The sequence below is a fragment of the Micrasema longulum genome, unplaced genomic scaffold, assembly GCF_059751315.1.
Source record: "Micrasema longulum isolate JH-2025_06_02 unplaced genomic scaffold, ASM5975131v1 h1tg001633l, whole genome shotgun sequence".
Classification (NCBI taxonomy): domain Eukaryota; kingdom Metazoa; phylum Arthropoda; class Insecta; order Trichoptera; family Brachycentridae; genus Micrasema; species Micrasema longulum.
In genome coordinates this window covers 373,590-400,791 of record NW_028278813.1, presented here as the reverse complement: position 1 = coordinate 400,791, position 27,202 = coordinate 373,590, and the positions used below count along the sequence as shown (strand labels likewise).

Below are 27,202 nucleotides of genomic sequence, written 5' to 3'. Positions count from 1 at the left end.
TATCGCTTCTTTAAATAATTTAGGAACCTGTCCCGTGCTGATGGATTCATTGAAAATATTTGTTAAATATGAAGAGAGAAGGTTAATACATTTTTTCAATAACCAGGTGGGGATGGGATCTAGGGAGCACTGTTTATTTGGAATTTGTTATCATTAAAATACAAACTTTTTAATAAAATGATTATCCTCCAATTTTCGGTAGCATATAAATTATCATTGAATGCAGCCCTGGTACAAATAAACATACTTTGTAACTATCGGTACTATTTCGTATCACTACTTTTTTAAATAAATTACTCTGCAAAGCGAGTCTATGTATTAATATGTCAATGCATTGAAAGAATTCTCTCAATACACATAAAAACTGTTTTAAAGACCGCAGGCATTCCTATCGGATTCGCTCATACTAAAATATTTTTTTCAATAAAGTGTTAAATAAATAAACATTAATTTATTATTATTTCTGTGGCTTGGGTCTAAAAGAGCCAATGTCGTAAATCACAACATGACACCAGAGTAATTTTACAGCTATTTTGCAGCGTTATAAAAAACTGCTTGAGGTGTTTGAAATTATTTTCAATAAAAAAGCACTACCACATTTGTACGTGTATACATTTAAAATATATACATATGTATTTTTTTATTGACATCAACCCTCTATAAAATGTTGGCAAGAAAAAAATGAAATCCGGCATTAGTCCTTTTAGACTCAAGACACAGATTTAACCCTCCAGCCGGGAAAAAAAAATGCTTCCTGCTGTTGTTTAATCCTCCCTTACATAATACTTACAAATTCATAATTTATATACGGCCATTTACGCTCATCTACGCCGACTATATTTAAAATAAATCTTCTTCGAATTAACGAAATGAATTAAAAATAGTACCTACTATACAATAAAGCACTTTTCAATATAACTATGAAATATTATGTTGTTTTCATAGTTTGTATGAACACGCTTTAATTCGTCTTTATTAGGGGAGATAACTCCTGAAATTAAGTTACATATGTTGTTTGCCGAGAGAAACCTTTAAAAATAATATGTATAAGCTTATGCAAGATATTGATTCTCCTATTTTCAGACGCTTGAATGAAACTATTTTTCTCCTTCCCATAGAGAAATTTGAGGAAAAGTCGAAACGGCGAAAATCTTTGGTTAGGTACGAAGGCGCCATCAATACGAGATACGAGGTCAGCTGGTCAAACAAAATGCTCGATTTCTTCCTGAATCGAGAAACCCCGTTCCAGTTCGCGTCAATTCGTGAAAGAGCTTTTGCGACGACTAGCAAAATGTAAAGAAATTCGGAAGCCTCTTAATTGTTAAATTAATTCACCAAGTGCCATGATAATTTTAGTGATAAAGTGCAAAAATAAATTATTGTAGTGTATGCCCAGAAGTGAGCGGGCGCTCGAGTTTAACTTGACAGCTGATATTGTAAGTATATTTCAGAAAATAGAAAATAAGTGCGTGTTACTGTGTTTTAACACATTGTATTGTTTTTAATACGTAACCGAATTCTTCAATTTCACGAACAGTATAGTTTACTTTTATGATAGAAGTGAAATTGCGGAAGTTTTATCGATTTCGCGTTATAACCCTACTTTATTACATGGATTAAGGAATGTCACTTTTATCGTACTTAAGACTTCTAGGATTCATTAGTACTTTTGTATAAAATGTCGTTCATTCCTCAATAACTTTTTCTAGTTTTTCTTCGGAATGACAATAAATACATATATTTACTAAACGAGATTTCATCAATTATATCTGGCCTAATTTTTCTGATCGGAATGATTATTTTGGTCTTCTCCCTCTTAGTACTTTTTATTCATTCAAATCAGCTGCATTGACGCTATGGAGCAGGTACCATGTGTACTTTTTTATTTTGAATCTTGAAGCAGGGCACATTTAAACATATTCTTATGTGTTTTTTTGATAATGATATTTATATAATATATCGCCGCCAAATAGTTAAATCGGCCACTCAATTGGGCGACTATGCTGTTCATTAAATCCCTGCACTCCCTGGCTATCGAACGCTTAGCCAAAATGTTGAAAACAATATTTAACAAAAAGGCTGAAATTCGCTTAGCCTCTTTATTTTAATACAACAATAATAATTGTTTTATTTTTAAATTTATTTTGTTATGTGAACTTAGGTTAAGTTAGGATAATGGCATCTGATGCCAAATCACATGATCTACATTTCTGTTTAATAAAATTTGATATAAAGGCTCTACTTTCCTTCTTACTTATTGGACAAGAAAAAAATGCAAACGTGGATAAAGATGATAAAGATAAACAGTCGATGTCAATTAAATACTAGAAATAACTCTCCCTTCCCGGTGATGTGCAGCTGGTACACATTGTATCTAATAATCAAATATCTCCATAAATAAAAAAAATTATTCATTAAGATTTTCGGTATTCCTCCATTATACATTTACGTATCAATTCAAACATTTTTTATTAAATAATTAATACTTATTGAGAACAGAAAAAGCATTTTATTGAAAATCGGAGATAAATCACCAATACAATAGAAAGTTTACCAATGTGTCACATGTTGCGGAGTAATAACTAAAAGAGTACCAAATATGTTATTGTCTCACACACTCTCGATACTACACGCTTATTCGGGAGCGAGAGAGGCAATTCCATGTGTGACACGCGCGAACAGCAAAGTTGCCAATACTTCTGCCAGACGCCAGTTAGAAGCCCTCCGAGTTTCACTAGGGGCAGTTCTTTCGCCAGCGCTGCGAGCATGAACTAATGTTTTTTTCATGTTTTCAGCTATTAGATAAAAATATTATTATATTCTCATTCTTACTAATTGTTTGCATGTGTAATGACTACACAGCACCGTAACGTGTGGATGCTTTTGGCACTTTAAGGAAAAGAAGCGATAATTTAATGTTAATGCAAACCATTTTACATTATTTAAAACAGTATATGATATTTATATTAAGCAGATTCCTTTAGATTTATAAGTTTATTTTAATGTCCAAGAGGTTTAAAAACTTAAAAACGTTCTATCTCAAAACTTCTTTTTATGAAATTCATCCTTTAAATCCTGTACTCTTTATAATGCATTAGTTTTTTGTTTTTAAATATCTGTCTTTCAAAATATCTTGTCTTTTGCCAAATGTAACACAACATTACAGCACCGTTTTTTAGCACGATGTTTTAAGAGTTGACTGCTCAAAAATATTTATTATAAAAGATATTATGATTACTCAACTCATAAAATTATCTAAAATAACTGCTTTTAACTAAACCACCTTGTGAACTAACCACCTCCCTTTGTTTTAGAAATTATGATAGTCGAATTAAAATATCTATGATCTTGCTTGACACCAAAGTCTGAATAAATATAAAATGGCCGCCAACACTCCCACCTTTTCGTACACGTGTGAAATATGCGGACTGGAGGGGTTCTCTGATGATGAGATGAGAGCGCACACCCTCATGTACCACGTGGAAGGCCAAGCCACATGTCCTTTCTGTGATCTCACTGATTTGTCATCTGATGAGATGCTCATTCATGTCAACCAGGCACATCTTGACTTCCTGACACCCGAGGCCGAGCTAATGGTGTTCATCGATGATCAGAGTCCAGCGTAAGTATCAATCTTTTTATTAGTTCACACAACAACAGGCCAAGAGGCCCAATTACGGTCGTACCATATGGCACAAAACACCGATGCTTTAGAAAAATCACATTTAATTTTTGTAACCTCACCGAGAATCAAAGTCTAAACCCTCCGAACGTGAGTCAATCTTACCTAGGAGACCCGTGGTTTCAGAGGTCCGAAATGAATTCCTTTTATAACTTAATGAAGAAGTTCAGTGCTACAGGAAATTGGATCTAAAAATGTTTTCTTACATGCGGTAAAAATTAGAGCATTTAATTGCATGACAAAGTTTCTTGAAAATGTGTAAAAATATTAATAAAAATAAGTTTTCATAAAAATTTACCACTTTAAAATGCCATTCGTTTAATGGATTTTAAAAGCTTATAAATTATTTAATGTACAGGTATTATCGAATATGTATTTTGACATTGACGAAGGCTAAAATAATTTTAATATCATATTTCATTTCAGAAGTGATTGGAAATATGTAAAAGATATTTTTTGCACTTTTTTCAATACACCTACATCATAACATTCATCACTGTGGTTAATTTTTAATTATATTAGTTCAAATGAAATTTAAAGGATAATCTTTCAAAGGTGAATGACGACGTTTTATATTAACAAAGTTTGACAACTGAAGGTACGATGTCGCATTTGATTATCCATATCGAGTGCTTTGGAGCATTCGAGAAAATTTAACTGGTTTTTGATCGACTTCACTCGCACGGTTGGTTCAAGAATACTGTCACTCGTCAATTTACATAAGTCGCATGCGATTCTTAGGACGAATGAGTTCAGGATAAGGCCCCTGGCTCTTTTTCACCCTCACACTATTCTTTATTGCAGCTGAACACAGTTTTGTTAATCTGTAAATTATACTTTTAACAGAAATTAGCCACTAATTTTTAATATTTATAGCAAATGAGCCGGTTTATAACAAAATAATTGTTTTATGTTAGATGAATATTATATTATAAGAATAAAAATATTGTCAAGATATGATTCGTTTGAAGATTACTCCAATTTGAGATTGGTTATTATAGTTATTTAGAATTATATAGGTCATGATTTTGTTTGTTGTTTGAAAGCGCCTTCTGTCGGCCGGTCCTGCGTTCTGTGCGATATTCAGTTGCAATAGCTTAGAGTAAAAAAAAGTATGAAATAGTATGAATCATATTGCAAGGATAAGTTAAAAAGAAAAGTAGTATAGGGAAAAGACGTATCTCCTGGGTTTGATACTTAAGAATGTACTGTAGCTACAAATCTTTATTCATACTGACTGCAGGAAAAAAATCAATTGCCATAATGATGCCATCCTCTATTGTGGAGTGTAAAAATGTTAAATATGAGCCCATTGCAGGTGAAATGAACTGATATTCCAAAGTTGAAGTAAAGATATTGCTTATATTAAATTTCTTAATCCAAAAACTTATTTTTCCTGGTTCTTTATGCACAAAACATCCCTTGTAATTAAACATATCAAAACAGTTATGGGGCATTCAATGCGAAATGGGAAAACGACATAAATTTTTAATTTTCATTTGTCACCTCTAATTTAATAGTAACATAACTGAACGTCTTTTTAAAATTAATTTATAGAAAAATATTTTTCAAAGGAATAAATAATGACTTTTTTGTCTTTGAAAACCATTACTATTTAGAAATCCTTTCAGTCACAAAGCTCTGTCCCACCAGTCTCAATTGAGTTTGTTTTTGTTTTTTCTTCATTAAACTTCTATTTTATTACATGCACAACACAAAAAAAACTCCCATTAATATTGAGTAGTTTGGCATAAATTCATCTTCAAATCCAAAAAGAAAAATGGGATTTGCCATTGTCCCACCAGTCACATTCATTAAAATAATCATTACGCTGAACATAATCGACTGTTTGGCTTTTTCTTGAAACAGTATAATAAAATGATTATTATTGATTATATTTTATTATTGTACGAATTCTGATGACATAGTTACAGCTCGAAGTAGGTCAAATTCTGGCATCAAATGTCCCACTAATTACAATGAAATGCCCCTTTAAAAAAAAAGTTAAAACTTTGAATATAAAAGGATGACCATTTTGTCAGTTAGCCCGCTTCGCCTGCAATGGATTCGTATTATCTGAAATTTCAAGTACATGAACTTTAAAAAATTCAATATAATGATCATTATTTCATACCTAATTTTGATAAGACGATTATTCTTCCGACTTTACCATAATGAATGCCATTAAACTGAAATTTTAAAGGATTGGCTCAGTTTCATTTTGTTTTTTTTTTTATTAGCAGTTTGTATTCAAACTACACACAAGGGAGAAATTCCAATGATAAATACCATTTTTACTCCATATTTTTTACTTAATTCTACTACACTGAACCATTGAATATTTATTTTTTGCTGGCAACAAGCATAATCGCGCATTTAAAGCTATTTTTTTTAATCCAGTACTTGGCGACTTCAAATATTAGTTCAAATATTTGTTTTTTTTTTTAATAGATTTTCACAGAAATCTTATTGTATTTTCTTTACTCAATTTTCCCATGAAAAATATTTTTATTATAAATATATAAATCCAAAAGTAATCGTACATATCTCTTTAGTATGCATAATTCAATATTCTGATTTACAATTTTTCTTATCTCTTTGGGTGTTAAATCAATTTCCTTATCTTTAAAAACATGTTTTAACTACCATGTTAACTCTTTAACTACTGATGTACTACATATTTAATTTTGCCAAGGCTAGGCCTACCGAATGTGTTATATTATTTGCTCTTTTGTTTTTTTATTAAAAAATATTTTCTGTCTGATTGGATTAGTTGAATCTGCAGTCAGTTCACAAAAATAAATTATTTTAATAATATTAAGAATGTTTTTCTAGTATTTGTGGTTTGAATTTATGTTTTCAGTATTACTATTAAAAATGAATAAATCAAACTAAACTAAAATTGTAAAATGTATTCCGCGGATTGAATTTTCCCACTGAGGAATACATTGTTAATTTAATGAGAAAGTCCAGTGCTACGAGAAAATAAGATATAAAAAATATTTTCTTTCACGCGGTAAAAATTAGAACATTTAATTGTACAGCAAAGTTTCTCTAAAATGTATGAAAAAAATCATACAAACGATTTTATTAAAGTCACGAGTTCTTTTAAATCAACCAATGATCGAGTGTTGTGATAGATTTCCAGTTTCCGGGAAGCCAACCCACCAATCTGAAGGGAATTAGTGACGTCACCAGCAGAGTAATCAAAAAATTACGAAACTTTAGAAAATCGTATTATAATATGATACATAATTTTTTTTTTTTTTTATTAGTTTGAAAGTCTATTAACAAATAAAAAAAATAATTACCATTGAATATCCTCATTATATTATTATGTATTCTGTCGAAGCTAATAAATAAAGCAAAAATAGATAATAATATTTACAATGGCGCTACAGAGAATGTGTTAAGCATTAAAATATTGGTAATATAGTAGAAATGTTTACATAATGATAAGATACATTTATATTTTTATATCACAGCATCTCATAATCAAGTCATTTTTGGGTCAAAATTGGATCAATAACGTTATAGATATTCAATTTTGTATAAAAAAAAAGTTATATAAATTCTTTGTGTAAAAATTCATGATATCAGCTGTCTTTAACTCCCTTAACTTATTGCTAAGTGAAAGAATTTTTTTATTTTAACTGCTTTTAATGTGTCCAGTTTTTTCATGCATATAGTGGTCAAAATACTTATGTAACTTTTTAAAACATTTAACCATGCCTATTTTTCAATGGTTTTTAAATACTCAAAGGTATATCCTCATTTCTGTGTCCAGGTGGATAAATAATGCTGTTTTGTGTGTGGAATAGAATCAGGACTCTTGACTAATGTTTTTGGCTCGATGGCTACCATCAGGTACAAATTCTAAAAAAGGAAATCAAGTGAGGATAAATCGCCTTGTACTGTAGTGGTTGGCGCATTCACCTACCATTCTAGAGGTCCCGGTTTCGATTCTGTCGCAGGGTCAACATGAAATATTTGTTTTAATAGCTTAGTACTGCAAAATTTCACTGTCCCTGGATACATATTGACGCATAAATGCTTGACGCTTTATCCATTTGGGATGTTTCAGTATCACTCGGAAATACATCAAAACTTTTAAATCGGGTTGTGGTCCTGTGGCTAATGTCTAGTGTGACGCAAATATTTCTTTTTCTTAAAAAAAAAAAAAAAAAACGTTAGGAATGGTTCGGAATCCACCTGAAGTGGCTTTGTAAATAGCAGTTGTATCGGTTGGAGATTCCTGACGCGTTAGCCACCCCAGTTATAACCGACACATACCAAATTCTTTTACGACACTATCGAGTATCAGACATGCGTTGCAATAATGCCACTCAAAGAAAAAAGTTTTTGTGTTTTAATTATGTTTGTTGAAGTGCTTTTAAATATACAGTATTTTTTGTTTTTCTGTCTGGTACATACACAAATATCAGAAGGTTTTCTGACTCATGAGCAGGCCACATACAGCTGTCCATATAAGAAGCGTAGATTTTCAAATTTTTATTAATATTTTATTTTTTATTATTCAGAAACTTTTGCAGGCATACAAATCGTCAAAGTTTCATTGCAATCAGATGAATGTATAGAAATGCATAACGAACAAACAAATAAAGAAACATTCAATTTTATAAATTCAAAAACCTTTGTAGGTGTGCACACAACGATTCACTAAAGTTTTAGCGCGATCTAATTAATGGTACAGGAACTCATACAGGACAAACAAAGAAACTTTTTTTGCAAATACAGATTTATGGCATTCCTGAGATGCTACAATAAAAACTAGAATTTTGTTAATTGATGTTAGCAGGTGCTACTCAGGGGTGATTTTGTGACTTTATGAAATTGAGCAGTCCTAATTAAAAAAGACAAATTTATGAGCGCCTGAGTGACTCTGAAACATGCCGAACAGGAGACGTATTTCAGATTGATACTGATCCATCCCGAAATGGATAACGCCTCGGGTATTTATGAATATGCTTCCTGAATTTCTTACCGTGTAATAAAAAATCATTCAGATATACTGAAATAAGAATGCCAATGCAGTGCCCCATGCACCTCTCAATGCGGATAAGAAAATAATGAAAATGATATCCTCATTGCTCTAAATTATAATTTTTTTATTACAGATTTGATGAGGACTCGGACACCATATCAGAAAGTCATACGAACAACAGTACCACACCGACGTCAGTACAAAATGGCTGGCATACCCCTAATAGCAATGGACACGCTCTACCATCTAATAAAACCAACCACATGCATTATGGAAACAGTCTAAGAAGCACTAGTCAGTCCAGTCTCGCTTCCCAGTCCAACGGCACAGTGAGCCAGAGTAATGCGAAAAGTAAAAAGCTACCGGGAACCATCAGGGAAGCGAGTACTTCGAAGAAAAATAGCAGAGAGAATATTCACAATGGGACCTCTTTCGATTCTAAGCCGAACCGCAGATGTGAGAGTAGCCTGTCAAAATCCAAATCTAAGAGCAAATCAACAAGCAGACAAAATTCTGTTGAAAGTGTGACTTCCAATAACCATAACGGAGTTAGCAAACACGGTAAGATGTTTCCACTATTGTGTTGTTTTACTAAATGTATTTTTTATTGAGTCTACGTATGAATTTTTTTGATGAAATCAGACTATTGGGAAGTTCAGTGGATTTTTTCATTTGTCAATAGAGGATCAAACTAAGCCAAAAAAAATTTTCAATATTTTTATGTGTCGTATTATGAGCGCTTTAATTTTTTAAAGTTTCACAATTTGGAAATTACTCCGCCTGTGACGTCACTAGTTCTCTATGGTGAGTTCCGCTCAGTGGTGAATAATAGCTCCCATAAACCAGAATTCGTGACATCATTCAAATTTGTTAATTTTTATTCATGTTTACATGCATTTTTAAGAAACTTGGCCGTACAATTGAACTCTGTAATTTAAATTTATTTCAACAGAGAGGGAAAAATTTTTGAGAAGGGAATATGGAAGTCTAGGCATTTACAGGGCTTATGACCTGTCATTGGCTGGTTTAAGTGGCCACTTTACACACTGTGTAACATTCACCATTCTGCCTATGTTTGAACATCCACATTTCCTCAACTCTTCCATCTGTTGACTTTTGTGAAGTAAAAGAGCTGAAACCTTTATCACGTGGGTGAGATTCATCCGGCTGAACCAAATCACCTACTAGGCAACGCCTGAAAACAATTTTCCAATTTTTATGCTTCTTCTTTTACCAGGTAGTAATTCAACAATGTTTGATTATGTCCAAATGCTTGCAGACTGGCTGGATTTCCTCCCTAGGGAGTTGTTCATATTTAAATTTATTTCAACAGAGAGGGAAAAATTTTTGAGAAAGGAATATGGAAGTCTAGGCATTTACAGGGCTTATGACCTGTCATTGGCTGGTTTAAGTGGCCACTTTACACACTGTGTAACATTCACCATTCTGCCTATGTTTGAACATCCACATTTCCTCAACTCTTCCATCAATATGAACAACTCCCTAGGGAGGAAATCCAGCCAGTCTGCAAGCATTTGGACATAATCAAACATTGTTGAACTCTGTAATTTTTACCGCGTGTAAGAAAACATTGTAAAAATCCTGTATCACTGAAATTCCTTATTGTTTTTATAAGGGCATTTTCAAACAACTGAGGGTCCTGATCATTAAGTGACCACCTTGCCTTTTTTTACTTTATGTATTATTTTAAAAACCCATTGGGGTTATATAAACATAAAGTGGGGTAATTACTCCAACTAGGTAACTTCAAAATTAGCATTTTTGAGTTACCCACTAAAAATGCACATTTGTATCTTCCTCAGTGAATGCTACAAATAGGCAAGTCAAGTTTCATTAAAATCTGATTTGAGTGCATGACTTGTCTTATCGTAGCATTCATGGAGGAGGAAAAAAATGTGTTTTAGTAGGTAATTCACAAGTGCCGATTTTGAAGTTACCTGGTTGTGGCAATTAATGTTGATTTTCAATTTGTCTCCAATATGTTTTTTTAAGTAGGCAGGTAAGTCATTGCAGTGTTTAAGTCCATTGTATAATATTTGTGTATTCCAGCTTGGTTACTGTTGTGTCATTGTCTTGTGTATTTCCCAGTGCAATGTTGTGTGCTATTTTTACTATCTCAATTTTCGTCAAGTATTTTATGTCAAACGGGCATGTTTTTTCGGACAGTTCAGTGGTAGGGTAAGTCTTATATTGATTGTAAGATTTGTTGCTCAATTTTCTTTTAGCGTAAACTTTGTACATCATGATTTAACAATTGGTTTTTCCCATAATAATAATTTATGTACACTAGAGTGGGCCGATGATGTATGAAGTTTTTTTTTTTTAGATATCAAAGTGAAAGGGGTCTAAAAAGTTGTCTTTTGGATCGCATTGAACGTAAAAATTATTTAAAAATATATTCCATACTATTTTTGGCCCTCAACAGAAGTTTGAAGTTTATAACTGTCTGAACATTTATAATTATCTATATTGATAAAATTATTTTTTTGTTCGTAAAGATATAACTTAATCACATTACAAATTCGAACACGTTTTAAAACTACCGAAATGCAAAAAATTTACACTCCGCGGAACTGATTCTGTTGAGCGCCTGACTAAAATTGACGAAAACAATGGCACATTAAAACAATGCTACCCATTTATTACAAAACAATGTGCAACTCACGCCCTTGGATGCTTATATAATAAGATTTAATGCAGATTATACAATTTAATTTGACTGATTTTCTTACTTAAATACGAAATGACAGCCGGTTTAGAGCAAAAAATTGACTTTTTCGAAAACTTCAAGCTCTGGTTGAGGGCCAAAAGTAGTATCAAATATTTTTTTTGCATCCCGAGTAATCCAACAGGCAACTTTTTAGACCCCTTTTATTTCAAAATTCCGAAAAAAAAAATATCGGCCCACCCTAATGTACACGTCAAGCATGATGCGTTAAATTATTATTTAAGTACCTAGACTTGTATAAACTGTATAAAAGGACCCTCTGTCTACCTTATCTTCATATTCACACTTCAATTGGCACATTTACTTACATAAGTCTGAAAATTTCAGCATTGTTTACTTTTTTGTTGATATAGACTGAATTATTTATAATACAAAATTGATGATTTCTGTAAAAGTAAAAAATATTCATTTTTGTGTGAGTTTATATTATGCAGCGTAAAACCGACCATTTTAGTCATTTTCAGGAAAATAAAAAACTTCATCGTAACTTTATAAAAATTTTAATATTTAGTATTTATTTACCAAACATTTAAAAAAATCATGTATATAAAAGCTAACATATTTACTGTTAAGCTAGGGTTTCCTAGGACAGCGGTGCCCGTATTTTAACGGCCGTAGTGAACGGTGATGCAGTGGACAGCCATCGTAAAAGTGATTAGAGAGTGGTTTCCTAGGAAAACGGTGTTAAATGGTGTTGATAACACCGTTTTCCTAGAAAACCACACTCTAGTCACCTCTACGACGGCTGTCCACTGCATCATCGTTCACTACGGCCGTTAAAATACGGGCACCGCTGTCCTAGGAAACCCTAGCTTTATGACACCAAGGTATTTTAGTTTTTATTCAAATAATACGCATATTTCTTTTACCACAAGATTTGTTATATAAACCTTGTATTTAAATCATATCAAATAAGTTTAGTCGTTTTTGCATAAAGAACATTCTGTAAAAATTTTCAATAGAAAAATTATTCAATGTATTATTCATCCATGTTTTTTTTAATAGATACGTAAATTTTCTTACAAAATTGTATTTGATATTTGGTGTATCTGCCCTTTGAGCCAATAGGCCAAAAAATATATTATGTACATTTAATATTTAAATATAATGTTAACTCACAATTAAACATAGTTATGCAGAAAACAGCCAGCTATAGAAATTTATATTATACTATTTACTTTGAGAAATGATAAATGATGCGTTTGTTCGCTTTTTTTAAAATACAAAAATAATTTAATTATATATTTTACCAGTTTAAATTTTTTTTGAAGTTTGGCTGACTACATAACCTAAGGTGTGCATTTTGCAGAAAACCGCCAGCCCTAGTAAAACTATGATGTATGTTGTGTCATCACGTATTGATCATATTATTTTATATCTATATAAGAATACTGAATTGTGAAGAATCAACTAATTTATTCTTAAAAATAATTTAATTATGTTTTAGGTAAATTATTTTTTTTGATTTCTGTCTGACCACACGACCTAAAATATGCATTTTGCAGAAAACAGCCAGACCCAATATCTCATGTAATCTCTAAATGTATGAGGTGGCATTCATTTTTGTGACATTTTGAAATTGTGACACTTTCCAAATGTGATTTTAACAGTTTTTTTTTGTATAAAAGCAGCCCAGCTGTTTTTATCAAAACATAGAACTGACTTTCCTGAACCCGATAACACCAATATCATTTTTTTTAATATCATGGACTGGCGGCTTTCTGCATAACTACATTCAATTCAAAGTTAATGGTGCCTTAAAGTCTGTCGTAGCAAATAAGTGTCTATCGCAAGAGGCTAAATTAGCAGTTCATAATGGAGTTCTGGTACCAACCCTAATGTATGGAAGCGAAGCATGGAGTTGGAAAAAAAGGGACGAAAGTAGACTGAATGCTGTTGAAATGCGATCCCTCAGGCGAATGTGCGGAAAAACAATGTATGATAGGTGCCCTAATGTCGAAATTAGAGCAGAATGCAAGGCTGAGTTAAGCATTATCGACAAAATTAAGAAAGGTCTTTTGCGATGGTTCGGTCATGTGGAGCGAATGAATGATGAAAGAACGGCTAAAAAGATTTATGATGCGAATGTGTCTGGTTGTAGAAGTCGAGGAAGGCCGAGAAAGACATGGCATGATCAAGTACAACAAATTCTTGAAAGTGGCCATGTGAAAAGTCGGAATAATCGACGTGCGTGCATGAGAAGATGTATGAATGTGAAGGAAGCAAAGGAAGTGTGCCAGGACAGAGTGGTGTGGCGTTCTATCCTCTCTGCCTACCCCTCTGGGGAAATGGCGTGATGGTTAGTTAGTTAGTTAGTTAGTTAATTCAAATATTGTTATTTTTACAGATTACAGAAACAATTCAGGTAACAACTCCAGCAGTGATTACGAACTATCTCCTGCTGGTAGCAAGGTAAATTGATACACAGCTCTTTGTAATTCCTTTGTAGCAATCAGTATTTAAATACTATAATGTTTTTTGTAAATATTCCTTGCTAGAACTCTGTAGTGAATAATTTTAATATAAAGCAGTATGAAAACAATTGATGTTGGACAAAGAAAAGTAACACTTTCTAATAAATTTGTCACATGCTTTGTTTCCATTAATTATCCGTATTTTAGTATTAATCTTTGCATTGTGACTGGTTTTCTAGCTGTCACTATCGAGCGCTGGTCAAGGATCACCCTTAAGATCTCAACTAGCCCTGAAACTTAAGACTAACACACCCAAGAAGGTGAAACCTCGTACTCCGAGTCCACCCATCATTCAGGTAAATAAAAACGTGATACAAACTAATGAAACATCGTTAAATCTCAAATTCCAAGTATGTAGCATATGAAAGAAATGTTTGTTTTAAATGCTTAGTTTCAATTTTCAACTCAGTCAGACTTTGGTAGTGAATCTAATAAGACTCCTTTTTGTGTGTGTCATTTTTTAGTAAGAGTTTTACGTCTCTAAAACTCCTTTCTTGCAATGAAAAAAAATCCTCAATATCATACGCTTCCAACCAGCTTTGATGAAGTTTCCTTATTTGACTTCAAATTTCTCAAAATGTTTCACCTCAAAATGATTGCGTCAAATATAAATATAAAATTGTTTTCATATTTTTAATCTGCTTAGTAGAGGCTGGTAAGACCCTGTCACCGAGAGGATACGAATCACTTGATCTGCATCACCAAATATAACTTTTAAAAATATTTTTATAAATTCCAATTCATGTGTTACGTATTGGTGTTAACACAAGTTGTGTCCGTTTTTTCCAAACGAAAGGAACAAGAGGAAAAAATTGCAACAAATTAGTCAATAATGTATTCTCCTTCATTATTTTACAACAAATTAATCAATAATTTATAGCATCTTCACCGTATACTGCACGAAGAAGCAGCTTTGGCAGCTTTATTCCTTATTTATTTTTTTATTACGTTTCTCCCTAGGTTTACCCTACTGCGGGACAAGAATTATTTTTAATTTATATTTTATTATATAATTTCAATGGAATTCCATCAAGAAATGTTAATAAATAACTCGAATCAAAATGAACAAACTAGCATGCCGTTTCTTTATAAGGGTAGACAGAGAGGATTGAACGCCATATCACTGTCTTTGCATACAGATCTTGCTTCCTCTAGAATCATACATCTTCTCATGCACGCTCGCCGATTATTCCGTCTTTTAACATGTCCATCTTCAAGTGTTTATTGGATTTGGTCATGCCATATCTTTCTCGGTCTTCCTCTATTTCTGCATCCATCAACATTCACAATGTAAATCTTTTTAGCCGTTCTTTCGCTGTCCATTCGCTCTACATGTCCAAACCAACGCAGAGCTCCTTCCTCGATTTTGTCAATAATGCTCATCTTAGACTTAGATCATGTACGGATCTCGGCATTCGCGCATCTGTTGTACATAGTTTGACCATACATTCGCCTGAGAGATTCGCCAACTTAAATCAAAACAAGAATTTCTATTTGCACAACTTCAGTTGAGTCAGCGGGTATTCAACGCACTTTATTATTATAAATTAAATATTCCACTAACGGCTCTGTCAAATCTATAACCCATATTTTTATTTACATTTTTTTAATCCCTGAGCTTCTGCGGCAAGCCGTTGAAGACTCTTGGTCCTATGAACAGGTAATTTTGCTGCCTACACCGTTACGAAATTAGATACTTCAATAAGTTCTCTACTTAAAGACCTCATTTTTGTTCGCCTGTAAGTATGTTTTATAGTATCTGAAATCTGAAACAGGGTGACGCTCATTAGTTTACTTTTTAAATTTGAATTTAGTGCCTGATGTGCAAGTATACCTCTGACTGCGCCCAGCGCCTGGAAGAACACATGAACCGTGCGCATTTCGACCTGACTTCACCCTCGCTGGAGTCCAGCAACCAGGGCAACACGTCCACTGGCTCCGACGCTGCCTCCGACCCTGCCCCCGACCCCACCCTCGCCCAGACGCCGGCCGGTCTCCACTGCCCACTGTGCGAGAGGACCTTCACAGGAGGGACAGACTTGGAACTGCACGTCAATATAGAGCACAGAGATATACTCAGCCCGCAAAAGGTAACTGAAAATCTAAACAACTAGAATAAGCCTCTCTAGAGAAAGTTGTCCAAATTTTATGTTACGTATTAAGGAAGGGAGCTAGTAAACCGTTTTCTTTTTTCTGTTTAAGTTCTCACTACTCCGTAAATAAAATTACATTTACCACCGGTCTTTAAAATAAACATTAAACACAGTCTATAAAAATTCGTAAAAATCTACTCTTAATATTAAATGTGTTTTTAATGTTATTCCCAATTTGTGAAAGTACCCTCTTAAATCTTTCATACCTGAATTAATTCCTGTGGATATTAAAAATATTTTTTTATTCTTGGTTTACTGAAGAAATTATTTGAAAATTTTTGGTATTTAAAAAAAAATCTTTTATACTTAAGAAATTATTGAACGTTAATTTTTTATAAGCAATGAATCTCCAACTGATAATCAACCGACGAAATTAATTTAAAGTGTAAAAATCTTGCAATGTTATTTAATTAAATTAATTTAATTTTACTGAACTTGCCTTAAGTATCATCGCCGTTCAAGCAAAAGTCACTATCCCAAAAAACACCTTTTTGAGAAATCGCAATTTGATAGTTTTATGTACACAACAAAATTCCTTTGTCCTTTTTCAAAAATCCATCGGTAACTTTTTAAAATTTTTCATATATCTGGAAGATTTTTAAGGTGGCGAAAATCTGGTTTATTGACTTTTGCCTTTTTATAATCTGGACAATGCAACGCAAAAGAGTTTGTGACCGGGAAGGAAATATTACAAATAATCATTAAATTTTGTAGTTAAAAATATGTTTTATGTAAAGAAATGTTTTTTAACATATTTATTGTTTTGTGTTTTATTATACAAATAATAACTACTATCATCCTTACAAATATATAAAAATCTGTCTAAATTGACAATTAATTCTATCTGCCTTTAGTGATTTATGCTTGTTGAGACTTTATTGAAAGTCACACCTCTGTTTTTCACTAACAAAAATTTAGATTTACCCAACTTTTTTTCAACTTAAGTAACCTTGGTGATTTTCGCCACGTAAGGAACATAATTTCACTTTTTGAATGGCATATTCAACTCAAAACGTTTTTTTTTTGTGGTCAGTTACTTTTGCCTGAACGGTGACAATATTGACAATATCGTTTATCAGAACAACAGGAATTTGCTCCAAAACAAACAAACCAGCCAGAAGCCGTCTTAGTTAAAAACAAACTTTTCTGTGTAATGCTGATTACAAACGTTTACAAAAAAATAATACAGATCTACTTAGGGGTTCCTGTATTTTTTTTTAAATCACCGCTTTTGAATTTTGATTAGTACGAAAGTCAAAAATTTACATCCTGAATAAAAGGGTTAATGAGCGATACCCTTCACACATACATAGTTCTTGATTACACATGCTCACTAACACACGCCTACACTTACACCCCCTTACAAACATTCTCACAACGAAGAAAACAATTGTTGTTTGTTTGTTACTGACTGGTTTTTTTTCTCACTACTTTGTCAAAACACAAATAATAAAAAATAAAACATGGAAATCTATAATTGGCCCATTAACCTGATATTCTAAATATATGAGGTGTATATGTTTACTAGACTGTACATACCTTTAACTTTTTTTTTATGCAAAGTCACGTAATAAATTATATTTTTTCCTTGAGAGATGCAGTTTGGCAATTGTTGTTTGTTGATTCAGGATGGAGCGACAGGAGGAACTGAAAACGCATCGTATCTCCAATCTGCTGAGAACATGCTAGTGGAATCAAGTCCATCGCCAAGTGCCCTCGTGTGTCCTGTATGCTGTCAGACTCTACCCAACTGTACCACTCAACAAGACATGGTACGTATAACCAAACAAATTGATATTCACCATGTAAAGTAATCGCGTTCACCAGCCAATGACAATGTAAAGTAATCGCGTACACACGCCTTAAAAATACCTATGTTTCCGTATTGTTCTCAAGTATCTCAAGAAAGTTCTTTATTTTCTTGTTAGAATTCATCTATCAATCTTTTTATTTTATATTCATATTTATGCTTTCTTTATAATCATGATAGAATGTTTGCGTATTCTGAAAATTTACTTTAAAAATCAGTGTACAGTTTGCCAAATGTGGGCTCTTCATGAAACTATTTGAATGAGGCATTTTCTGCTTATGCACAGATCGCTAAAAACAATTTTTCTGCATATAACAATAAATTTCATATGCATAATTTATAATAATAATTTTTTCATATGCATATAACAATAAATGTGCGAGTCAGAGCTGTTTTTGCTACTAACTCAAATATTTATTTTGATATTTCAACACAATGTAGTGGGATTTGTGACTCACATGTCATCTTAATTTGTAGATTTTTCAATATGTTAACATTTGTCTGTCACTTAACTTGGCTCTTGAAGCGTAAGACTGGTCACCTTACATTCCATATAACAAAAAAATATTCAAATACGCTGCAATTGTAGTATAAATGCAGTGTCTTATGCACCACTGGGTGCTGATGGGAAATTATGATAATGATGATGATACCTTTGTGAAAATTAATGTTAGACCAGACAGAAAGTACAAAATATCAACATTTTTATCCATTGTTATTTTATAACAAAATATATATATCGAAATCAAAAATTGAAAAAATTACCAAGGGACATGTATCAACTTAACAGAAAAGCCAATTTTTTGAATATTTTTTTTAATTAATACAAAAAATCTCATCCATACCTATTATATTGGCTTGATTCCTACATAATTTAAATAAAAATTTAATGAACAATATTTTTTATTGATTGAAAAAAAAGCTTTAATTAGCTCTTCTGTAAAGTTGGCTACATATCGCTTAGTAAATTTTGCTTTTCTACGCCGTTGATATTTTATTATCTGTTTTTATTATGAAAATATTGTTTGAAATTTTGTATGTTTTATTTTATACCTAGTACGGGTTAAACTTTATTTCATTAATAAGTTAGATGTTTTGCTGCTGATTTTTCAGACAAAGCACATAGAGGAGCATTTCGAACGAGGGGGAAATGAGCCACCAGCTAATTCCGGGGCCATCAGCGATCAGCAGAGAGAAGTACAGAGACACCGAGAACAAAGAGAATTTGAAATGCTAAGGGTTTGTTTACTCACTGTGTTTTATTGTATGTATATTTGATATTAATTGGTCTGGGTATTGTGGTGTGTTTTTTTATAACTTCCTTCCATATCCTCTCTTTCCCACCTGCTGACGAGCCTCTAAATAACTGGTTATCAGTGTTCTTCTATAAATTCGGTATTAAATAATTTAATATTTATTGTCTATGATGTCAGTTAAAGTGAGCGGTCAAATTTATTTATATAATTCACACACATTATTCAGGAAATATTGTATTAAATTGAATAAATCATTTGAGTGAATTTATAATAAAAAATAAACTAAATATCAAATCAAAATAATCTGAACCAAGATGTGGTCCTGTGGCTAATATTGCAAAATCACAGATCAGAGGTCCAATGTTTGAACTCTGCTCTACCACAATTTGATTACCGTTTTTAATAGTGAATTGTTTACAACTTAAAATGGCCCCAAAATTGAAATATTTGGGTAAATCATAAGAATGCTAATATATGTTTTTTTTTATCTTTGCAATGACACATCACAATGGCCCAGAAAAACTCAGTCGCCATCAGTACATGTGTAAAAATTGAAGAAATACTTTTTTTATTTAATATAAAGAGTAAATCAGCAATCCGATCAATAGTATTAAAATATAATTCGCAGGCGCAGTATGGAATGGACGAGCAGGGGAACTACGGGCAACAGGCCGCCCGGGGACTCAGAAGGGCCGTATACACGGGGGAACTCTCAGTGCGAGACTATTATGAAAGAAGAATCGGCTTGAAGAGAGCGGAGAGTGATGGTGTCGACGATTCAACAAGCTGTACAAAAGGCTAGTACACATTTTAAATCAAACACCATTAAGTACACGGTGGGGTTCCATATAAGCAATATGTAATTGTCATTTCTAAAGCCATGATTTCCCAAGAAAGCGGTGCCATTATCTAATGGCCATGACGACCATCTTGACGTTGCCCTGAGATGTAAACTTACAGAAAGCTGTGCCGTTATCTAGTGGCCGTGATCACCTAATTTTATGGACCGATCATCTAATTTTATAAACTTATTTATATTAAACTAAGAAAATGGACATTCGGGCAAACTAACACATGTTCGTACAATAGGACAAACTTCACCCACCATTCTCCCCTCCCCTAGTGAGCATCCACAGAACTGCTAATAATTATGCTGAGCTGTTGGACTTGCTACACGCCACTCCTGCTGCAATCAAATCAGCTATCCTATCCATCTAATGACTATCCCTTCAATTCTCCTTTTAAATGTGTTTCTCTACTGGTCTTCACTTTATTTCCTTTATCTTTCTTGTTTTTAGAATGAATTACATGTTTAGTGTAATAGTTATGATTTTATTTTATGTTATTTTCTATAATGCTTAATGTACTTTTAACTATATATTGTAAGAGCCCTCTGGGCGTTTATTAAATAAACAAACTAAGCAGCATAGGTATGTTTGGTAAAGTAGGTGCGTTTGAAAGATAAGGAGTCATCGTATGTCAAAATCTATCATTGCTGCAGAGTGTGCATCTCATGGTTTAGTGCAAACTTCAAAATTTACTTGATTTTCTTACAAAATCAATCAAAATTTTGTCATTTTTGACAGACGTCATCGCTGTTTGACGTTCTGCTATCAATCAATGCTTTCTAAGAAACCTGTGCTATTTGATTTGTAGACATTTTAGTGACGTCATCTACCACTACACTATGGCCGCTAGATGGTGGCACCACTCTCTTAGGAAACCCTATGCTATCATAAGGACCACACTTTACAATAGTAAAACTGCGTATATGTAATAAATATTTTCTGGCCTTTAATAAAGCAATACGTTGTTAATATGATACCATTGTATAATAGAGACCAAAATGTCTTATTAAATGAAATGTTAAATTGATGGAATGTTAATGTATTCAAAATAAAACACAAATAAAAAGTAAAGAAATGTGAGTTCAGTAGCCCTAAAATTAATCTAAAAATAAAGAAATTGTGTCTGTCTTTTAGAATGTTTTCTTTTTTTTTCAGGAATTCTTCCAAGAATCCTAGCGCTAAATGCTCAAAACCCATCTATTCTACGCACACACTTATGCTCTGCTGTGGACCACTACGCTAGTACGTATGGAGATAGAGGCTGGGGGTGTGGTTTTCGGTAAGTTACTTAACAATTTGATCTATTATTTTGACTGATCAACTAAAGATCAAACAGCCTATAGAAAACAGTTGTATTTATATGTAATGTAGATTCATTCGATGTACAAAACATATTCTGTTAGGATTTACAAAGTAATCATTAAAAAATATTCTTTTTAAGGTGGATTTTAAAAAAATGCTTCCTGAAAAACTGTAACTTTTTTTTTGTGAGTGTTGATATACTGAATGTTCCGTAAACCGGGTATTCCCCTCCAGCGGCGGATCTAGCAAGATGTAGCTCCCTGTCACTTACGGAAAAGGGACGAAAAGATATGTGTTTGTAAAAATTACACCAGCATTTTATTCTCCACTCCCTCATAAGCAAGTGTCTGGTTCTTTGTGCCAATGGTAGGTCCGGCTCTTTTCCCTTCGGAGGTTGAAACGCCAGCTCATGACTATCAGAATAAGTAAATATGACCTCAGTAAAAAGTGAATTTATCTAAATCTAAATTAGCTGATAAACAATTTTTCATTCATGACAGGCATTAATGATTTTTTCCCTCGAAGGTACACCACAATTAGTATTATTTTGGAATAAACTATAAATTAGATTCCAAGAATGTGAAAACTTATAATTTGAGAAACTGATCTAGGTGTCGACTTTCGTATAATTTGTACAAAATAATACATTTTCGAGAACACTCTGTGTATTTTCATGCAAATGTGATGTTTTCAATTTAAATCACTTTTTCAGGAATATGCAAATGTTGATATCATCGCTGGTAGAAAACAGTCCTTACAATGAAGTTGTGTACAATGGGGCGTGGGTGACAATCGGTGCGGGGAAAACACCTCCTCAGCAACCCAGAAATGCTGTACCCTCCATCTCCCGCCTGCAGCTGATGGTGGAGCATGCATGGAAACTAGGCTTTGATACACAGGTACACCTGAAATAAAAACATTTTAATGTAATCAATCCCAGTGAAGTAATTTGTTTGGCTTCCCATCTATCAAGTGTACTTAATTTTCGGTACTGTCAATCAATATTGTTTAATAATATCCTGACTCAACACGAATTTTAGATTACGAACACAACGAACACATTCACAGGCATGAGTCGTTCCTGGTTATGTCACTATAAGTTGTGATCATTTTCATTCAAAATTCATCACATACAATTTTTTTTGCCTTTGCTTAAATTTTGTTAATTAAGAGACTGAAAATAACTAACTTAGTAAAACTGATTTTTTTTAAATGTATAGCACTTTCAACTTCATGTAAAAAAATACTTCTCATCGAATATTGGAAAGGAATATTTCAAGTATACAATATGCCTTTTGAACTGGGAATTCTTTTTACTTTTACAGGGGGCAGAGCAATTGGGTTCAAAGCTTTACAATACAAGAAAGTGGATCGGAGCTTGTGAGGTTGTCACTGTATTATCCTCATTAAGAATAAGGTGCAACAATAATTTATATATCCGATAATGTTCATTAGAATTTGAAATTTGTAATGACATCATTCCGTGTAAAAATTTGTATGTTGGATTTCTAGATGTCAACTGATTGACTTCCACCGACCTACCGGGGAAGATGGAGGTCACCCGGCATTGTTTTCTTGGGTCCTCAACTACTTCCAGGAAAATCCCGGGGAATTTAAACCGCCGCTTTATCTTCAACATCAAGGTGAATTATTGCCCACTAAATGGTTGACTCTTTAGTTTCAGTAAGCTTCTTAGAGATATGGACACTAAGGGTCAGGAATTATAGGGATTGACGCATTAATGTAGTGTTGGAGACGACTGCTGCGAGAACATTGGTCAGAGCACAGAAACAGCGAGTCGATACTGAGTGAATTTGGCATCTCTACACAATGCGAGCAGCACACCCTTATTTCTGGGGGCCGGACAGCCTGGAGCTACAGATTATGCTTAGAACATTTGATGGTAGATGAGGAAGGGAACGTTTACTAGGACGGTTATAATAAATCAGAAGAATCACAAATACCATACTAAATGAGTTAAATGGCGTAGGACACCGAGAAGGTTAAGGGAGACTCGTCTGGATGGTGGCCACGATCCTCTTTACCGAGGGACCGATTAGGAGGAAGAAACAGTTAACATTAATGATTGACCATGTGTGAGAATATTCAAAGATCTCTAGGTTCTATCACATACATAACTGCATTCTTATCTGCCTGAAAATAGGTAGAACACAATGTTTATGAGTGAATATTTCAGGTCACTCCCGCACCATAATCGGGTGCGAGGTGGTCCGCGGCAGCCCCCGACGGGGGGGAGGGGTGCGCCTGCTGGTGCTGGACCCCTCCCACGGGGCGGGGCAGCTACGTGCGGGGGCGGCCCTCCGGGCGCTGCGCCGCGCGCCCCCAGCCCTGCGCGCCCGCCAGTACCAGCTGGTGGCTTTGCGGGGGCTCATGGAGACGGATCTCCAGTATGAGGTAACCAGTACTGCTATAATAGAGCCCTTTGTACGACTACAACTCTTTCAACTTGGGAAGAGCTCAGCTAAAGTTTTTACACTACATACAGTTTAAAAGGGATAAACCTCTACATTAAATTTGCTAACAAACTTCGATATCTGAATTTAGGTTATCATTTCTCTCCACCAGAAGGACAATTGCTGACTTCACTCTAATGCACAAGGTGGTCTGTATTCTAATAAATTAAATAGAAGCAATATAAGCGCGTAGTAGGTGGCATTTCAATTTGTGGGTAATTGTCTTCCTAGCCTTCATTCTCTAGTAGACTATCGTTGTGATTAGACTGTGCATAAAAATGGCACTGTATGTGTTGAGAAAATGCTTTAATTACTCTGCAACTGTGGAAAACAGAATGGTTAGATTATGTTATTTGTAAATATGATCCAATTCATTGATAACTAGATAATTAGTTATATTTTAAGATCAATTTTCACAATTTGACAGCCAGTGTATATGCCATAAATATGAACTACGAAATATGTATGTGTAAATCTTATATATAACAAAAAATGCAATGCATAAAAAATCTTACTTTTCAAAAGATTTCTGCCACTTTGAAAAATTCTAAGTGTATCACCCAATAAACAATTTATGTAAGTGTCATAAATGCTTTTAATTCTATCCTTTAATCATTTCAGCAAAGCAAGGTCTTGAGATCTGTCAGGATACCACAAGACAGATGAAAGGATTTGTGTAATAAGGAGCTAGTTCCTACAGAATACCACGTCCACTGGAAACAGAGCCACCATTCTCCGCGCCAACCCTGCGCCGGTGTAAATGTCTCGTTACACTTCGCCTCGACACGTTGTGAAGTGGCTAACTGATCTTCACGTTTAATTATATGCAAACGATGCACGTAAATTAGGCGTAAATATATTTATATTTGACACAATCATAGGAGCTTAAGCAGATTATGCACACCAAATTTGGTTATACATACATACATATATTATCCTATTCACAATGGGTGTCTTACCAACACAGACTCTTACGTACTCCGTTTAAATTTTACACAGTATTTTTATAACTTCCGCAATTTTATCTTTCGTCGCATATTTATAAAGTAAATCTATTCATATTTATGGAGTCTTTTAATATTTGTCCACATAATTATATTGTTATAATAATATCTGAATTTCAATTTGAAAGCGCTTCCATATAATAATAACAGCAAAGAACAAAAACTGTTTTTGCTCAAAGTCATTTAAATCATTTTTCAGCTTTCTTGTTTAATTGACTTGGATAGGTTTTGATATGGGAATGTTTCATTTTGAATACTGATTTTGTTGTGGTAGAGATTAACTATGAACAAACTATATTGTTATATTGTCTTTAAATTATTTTAACGAGCTGGATCTCTTTTTGTTTCTTAGATCTTAAATTTGTTACACCATGCTAAAATATTTTTTATTTTCTCTGTATCAAAACAATGTTTATTTTATGGCTTTGATTTCATTATACAAATTGTCTGTTCAATTAGTGTACTAATCTTGAACATCTATACAACAAAAATCGTTAAACTTTACATATTTTATTGTTAAATACTAGCACTCCATCTTAGATCAGGCTAAGCCATGTTAAAATGGTGACTAACCTAACCAGAGGACACTCAAAATGATCTAGTGTTATATAGATTCCCTAGAAATGAATATATGTGTTTATGCAATAAATTAACAGAGTCCTAAAAACACACAGTATAGACACAAAAATCTGAATTGAATTAGTTCTTTTTTATTTTATTATATTTTTTGTCTGAGAAAATAACTCACTTTTCATTATGTTACTCATTTTTATACAATAGGGAAGTATCAGGTTTTTTTAACATTTTTAAAGTACATAATAAAAGTCTATGAAATACTTTCCAGTAAAAAAAATAAATTTTATGCTAATTATTAGTAGCATAAATATTATTAAATTTGTAATTTTGAATTTCCGCGAAAATGGTCATTCCATTGGCCACGCCCCTCATACGTCACGGCTCATGTTTATTTGTTCCTGCCCATTCAAATTGGTTTAGAACATTGTCATGAATCTTGACGTCACAACTGTCAGGGTCATTTGCGTTTTTCTAGCCACATATTTTTTTAAAGTCCTTTTATTAATTTATGTATGAAAACATTTCTCGGCAATATCCATATTGATTTTGAAAATACAATTAATTATTCTAAATCCATTTCATATATTTTTATTGGTATTCATAGTATGTGATATTTCCCCATTATTGTGCACATGAATATTTATTTCCATCCCCATCTAGGGCTTAGAACCAATATGACTCATCGAGAATTTTTTTGTTTGGGGAGGAGACAAATTTTAATACAAACCTTGCCAAAATTGCTGCTTTCTCTGTAACAAAAATAAAACCGTAACAAATAAGCCTAACCCTATTTTCAAATGAATGCAGATTTGTTGCTATAGCTCTGAAAATAAACGTGAAAAAAAATGTATTTTGGTGTATTTTGGTGTATTCACTCTGGTTTGACGTCTTTGGTATAATATATTGTTTTTCAATAGACACATGTTTAGAAATTCTACAGTATCTGATAGCTTCTTGAAAAAATATCAAGCTTTGTTTTTACTCTCCTGTAAACCTCGCAAAATGCAGATTCGATAGTATATGTTGGGACTGTCGATATACAGTAATATAAAGTAAACAAATGCAAATATACTTATACATTTCATATATTTTTACATTAAAATAACATTCTATGCACTTTTTAAAGTGTATTTTAATAATTTTCATTTTACGATTTACCATTTTTTGACAGCTTGTATTTGAATATTCTTTTATTATAACTAAGGTTTTATTAAATGGGTAGATACAATTTTCCTTTTAAACTGACAATATTATTTATTTTATAATCTTTTCATCCATTAGTACACTTTTTTTAGCTTCACATTTTAAATTCAAGTGACTTTGTACAAACATACTTATGTTAAAAGTAAAATAGATTACTATAGAGAAGAAATATAGTAAGATTTAATTACAAACGTAAAGTTTACTTATTCATAGTTACACTCGTCCTTATTTTAGAATCAAAAACACATTTAGACAGTAAAGTTTTCACCTGTAAATAATTTCATTTTTCTAGTCAACACAATGTGCCATACTACCATACATTTTATTTTGTATTTAGAATGATGAAAGATATGGTGTATTAGACTTAGTTCAGACACTGCGGAAATCGCGCGGTTTGAAACCGACACGTTTCTTATTTATATTGGCGTCTCCGTATCCATTCACACTTGCTCGCGCAGATCACCATACTGAACTACACTCAACTGCCGGAAAATAGAATCTCGTGGCGATCTTCTTATTACTATGGCATGCTTAAAGAGTGTTCAGCTACTTTGCGGAGACCGTGCGATTTAGCTGTTTATCGATAAAGTGCAGAAAGAAAAAAGTATGGGATATACAATGCGGATTATTTCAATACATGTAACTTCGCCACGCACTTTTCTGCGG

General features: G+C 33.1%; 1 protein-coding gene and 1 long non-coding RNA gene across 2 annotated transcripts; one reads left to right on the top strand and one right to left on the bottom strand.

Moving 5' to 3' along the window:
* Positions 1-1,184: 1,184 nt before the first annotated feature.
* LOC148274519 (uncharacterized) lies at positions 1,185-26,099 on the top strand. Its single transcript, XM_088236994.1, has 15 exons — positions 1,185-1,436; positions 3,315-3,622; positions 8,821-9,248; positions 13,784-13,848; positions 14,090-14,206; positions 15,725-16,000; positions 17,692-17,835; positions 18,987-19,112; positions 19,758-19,926; positions 21,133-21,256; positions 21,992-22,178; positions 22,605-22,696; positions 22,792-22,922; positions 23,477-23,694; positions 24,375-26,099. The coding sequence occupies exons 2-15, from the start codon at positions 3,381-3,383 to the stop codon at positions 24,417-24,419; spliced, it is 2,364 nt and encodes a 787-aa protein (XP_088093120.1). The 5' UTR covers positions 1,185-1,436; positions 3,315-3,380; the 3' UTR covers positions 24,420-26,099.
* Positions 8,821-11,094, bottom strand: LOC148274520 (uncharacterized). The gene is made up of 2 exons (XR_015824286.1): positions 10,249-11,094; positions 8,821-9,614 (listed from the first exon to the last, which is right to left on the bottom strand). It is a non-coding gene; the product is annotated as an uncharacterized LOC148274520 (long non-coding RNA).
* Positions 26,100-27,202: the final 1,103 nt, after the last annotated feature.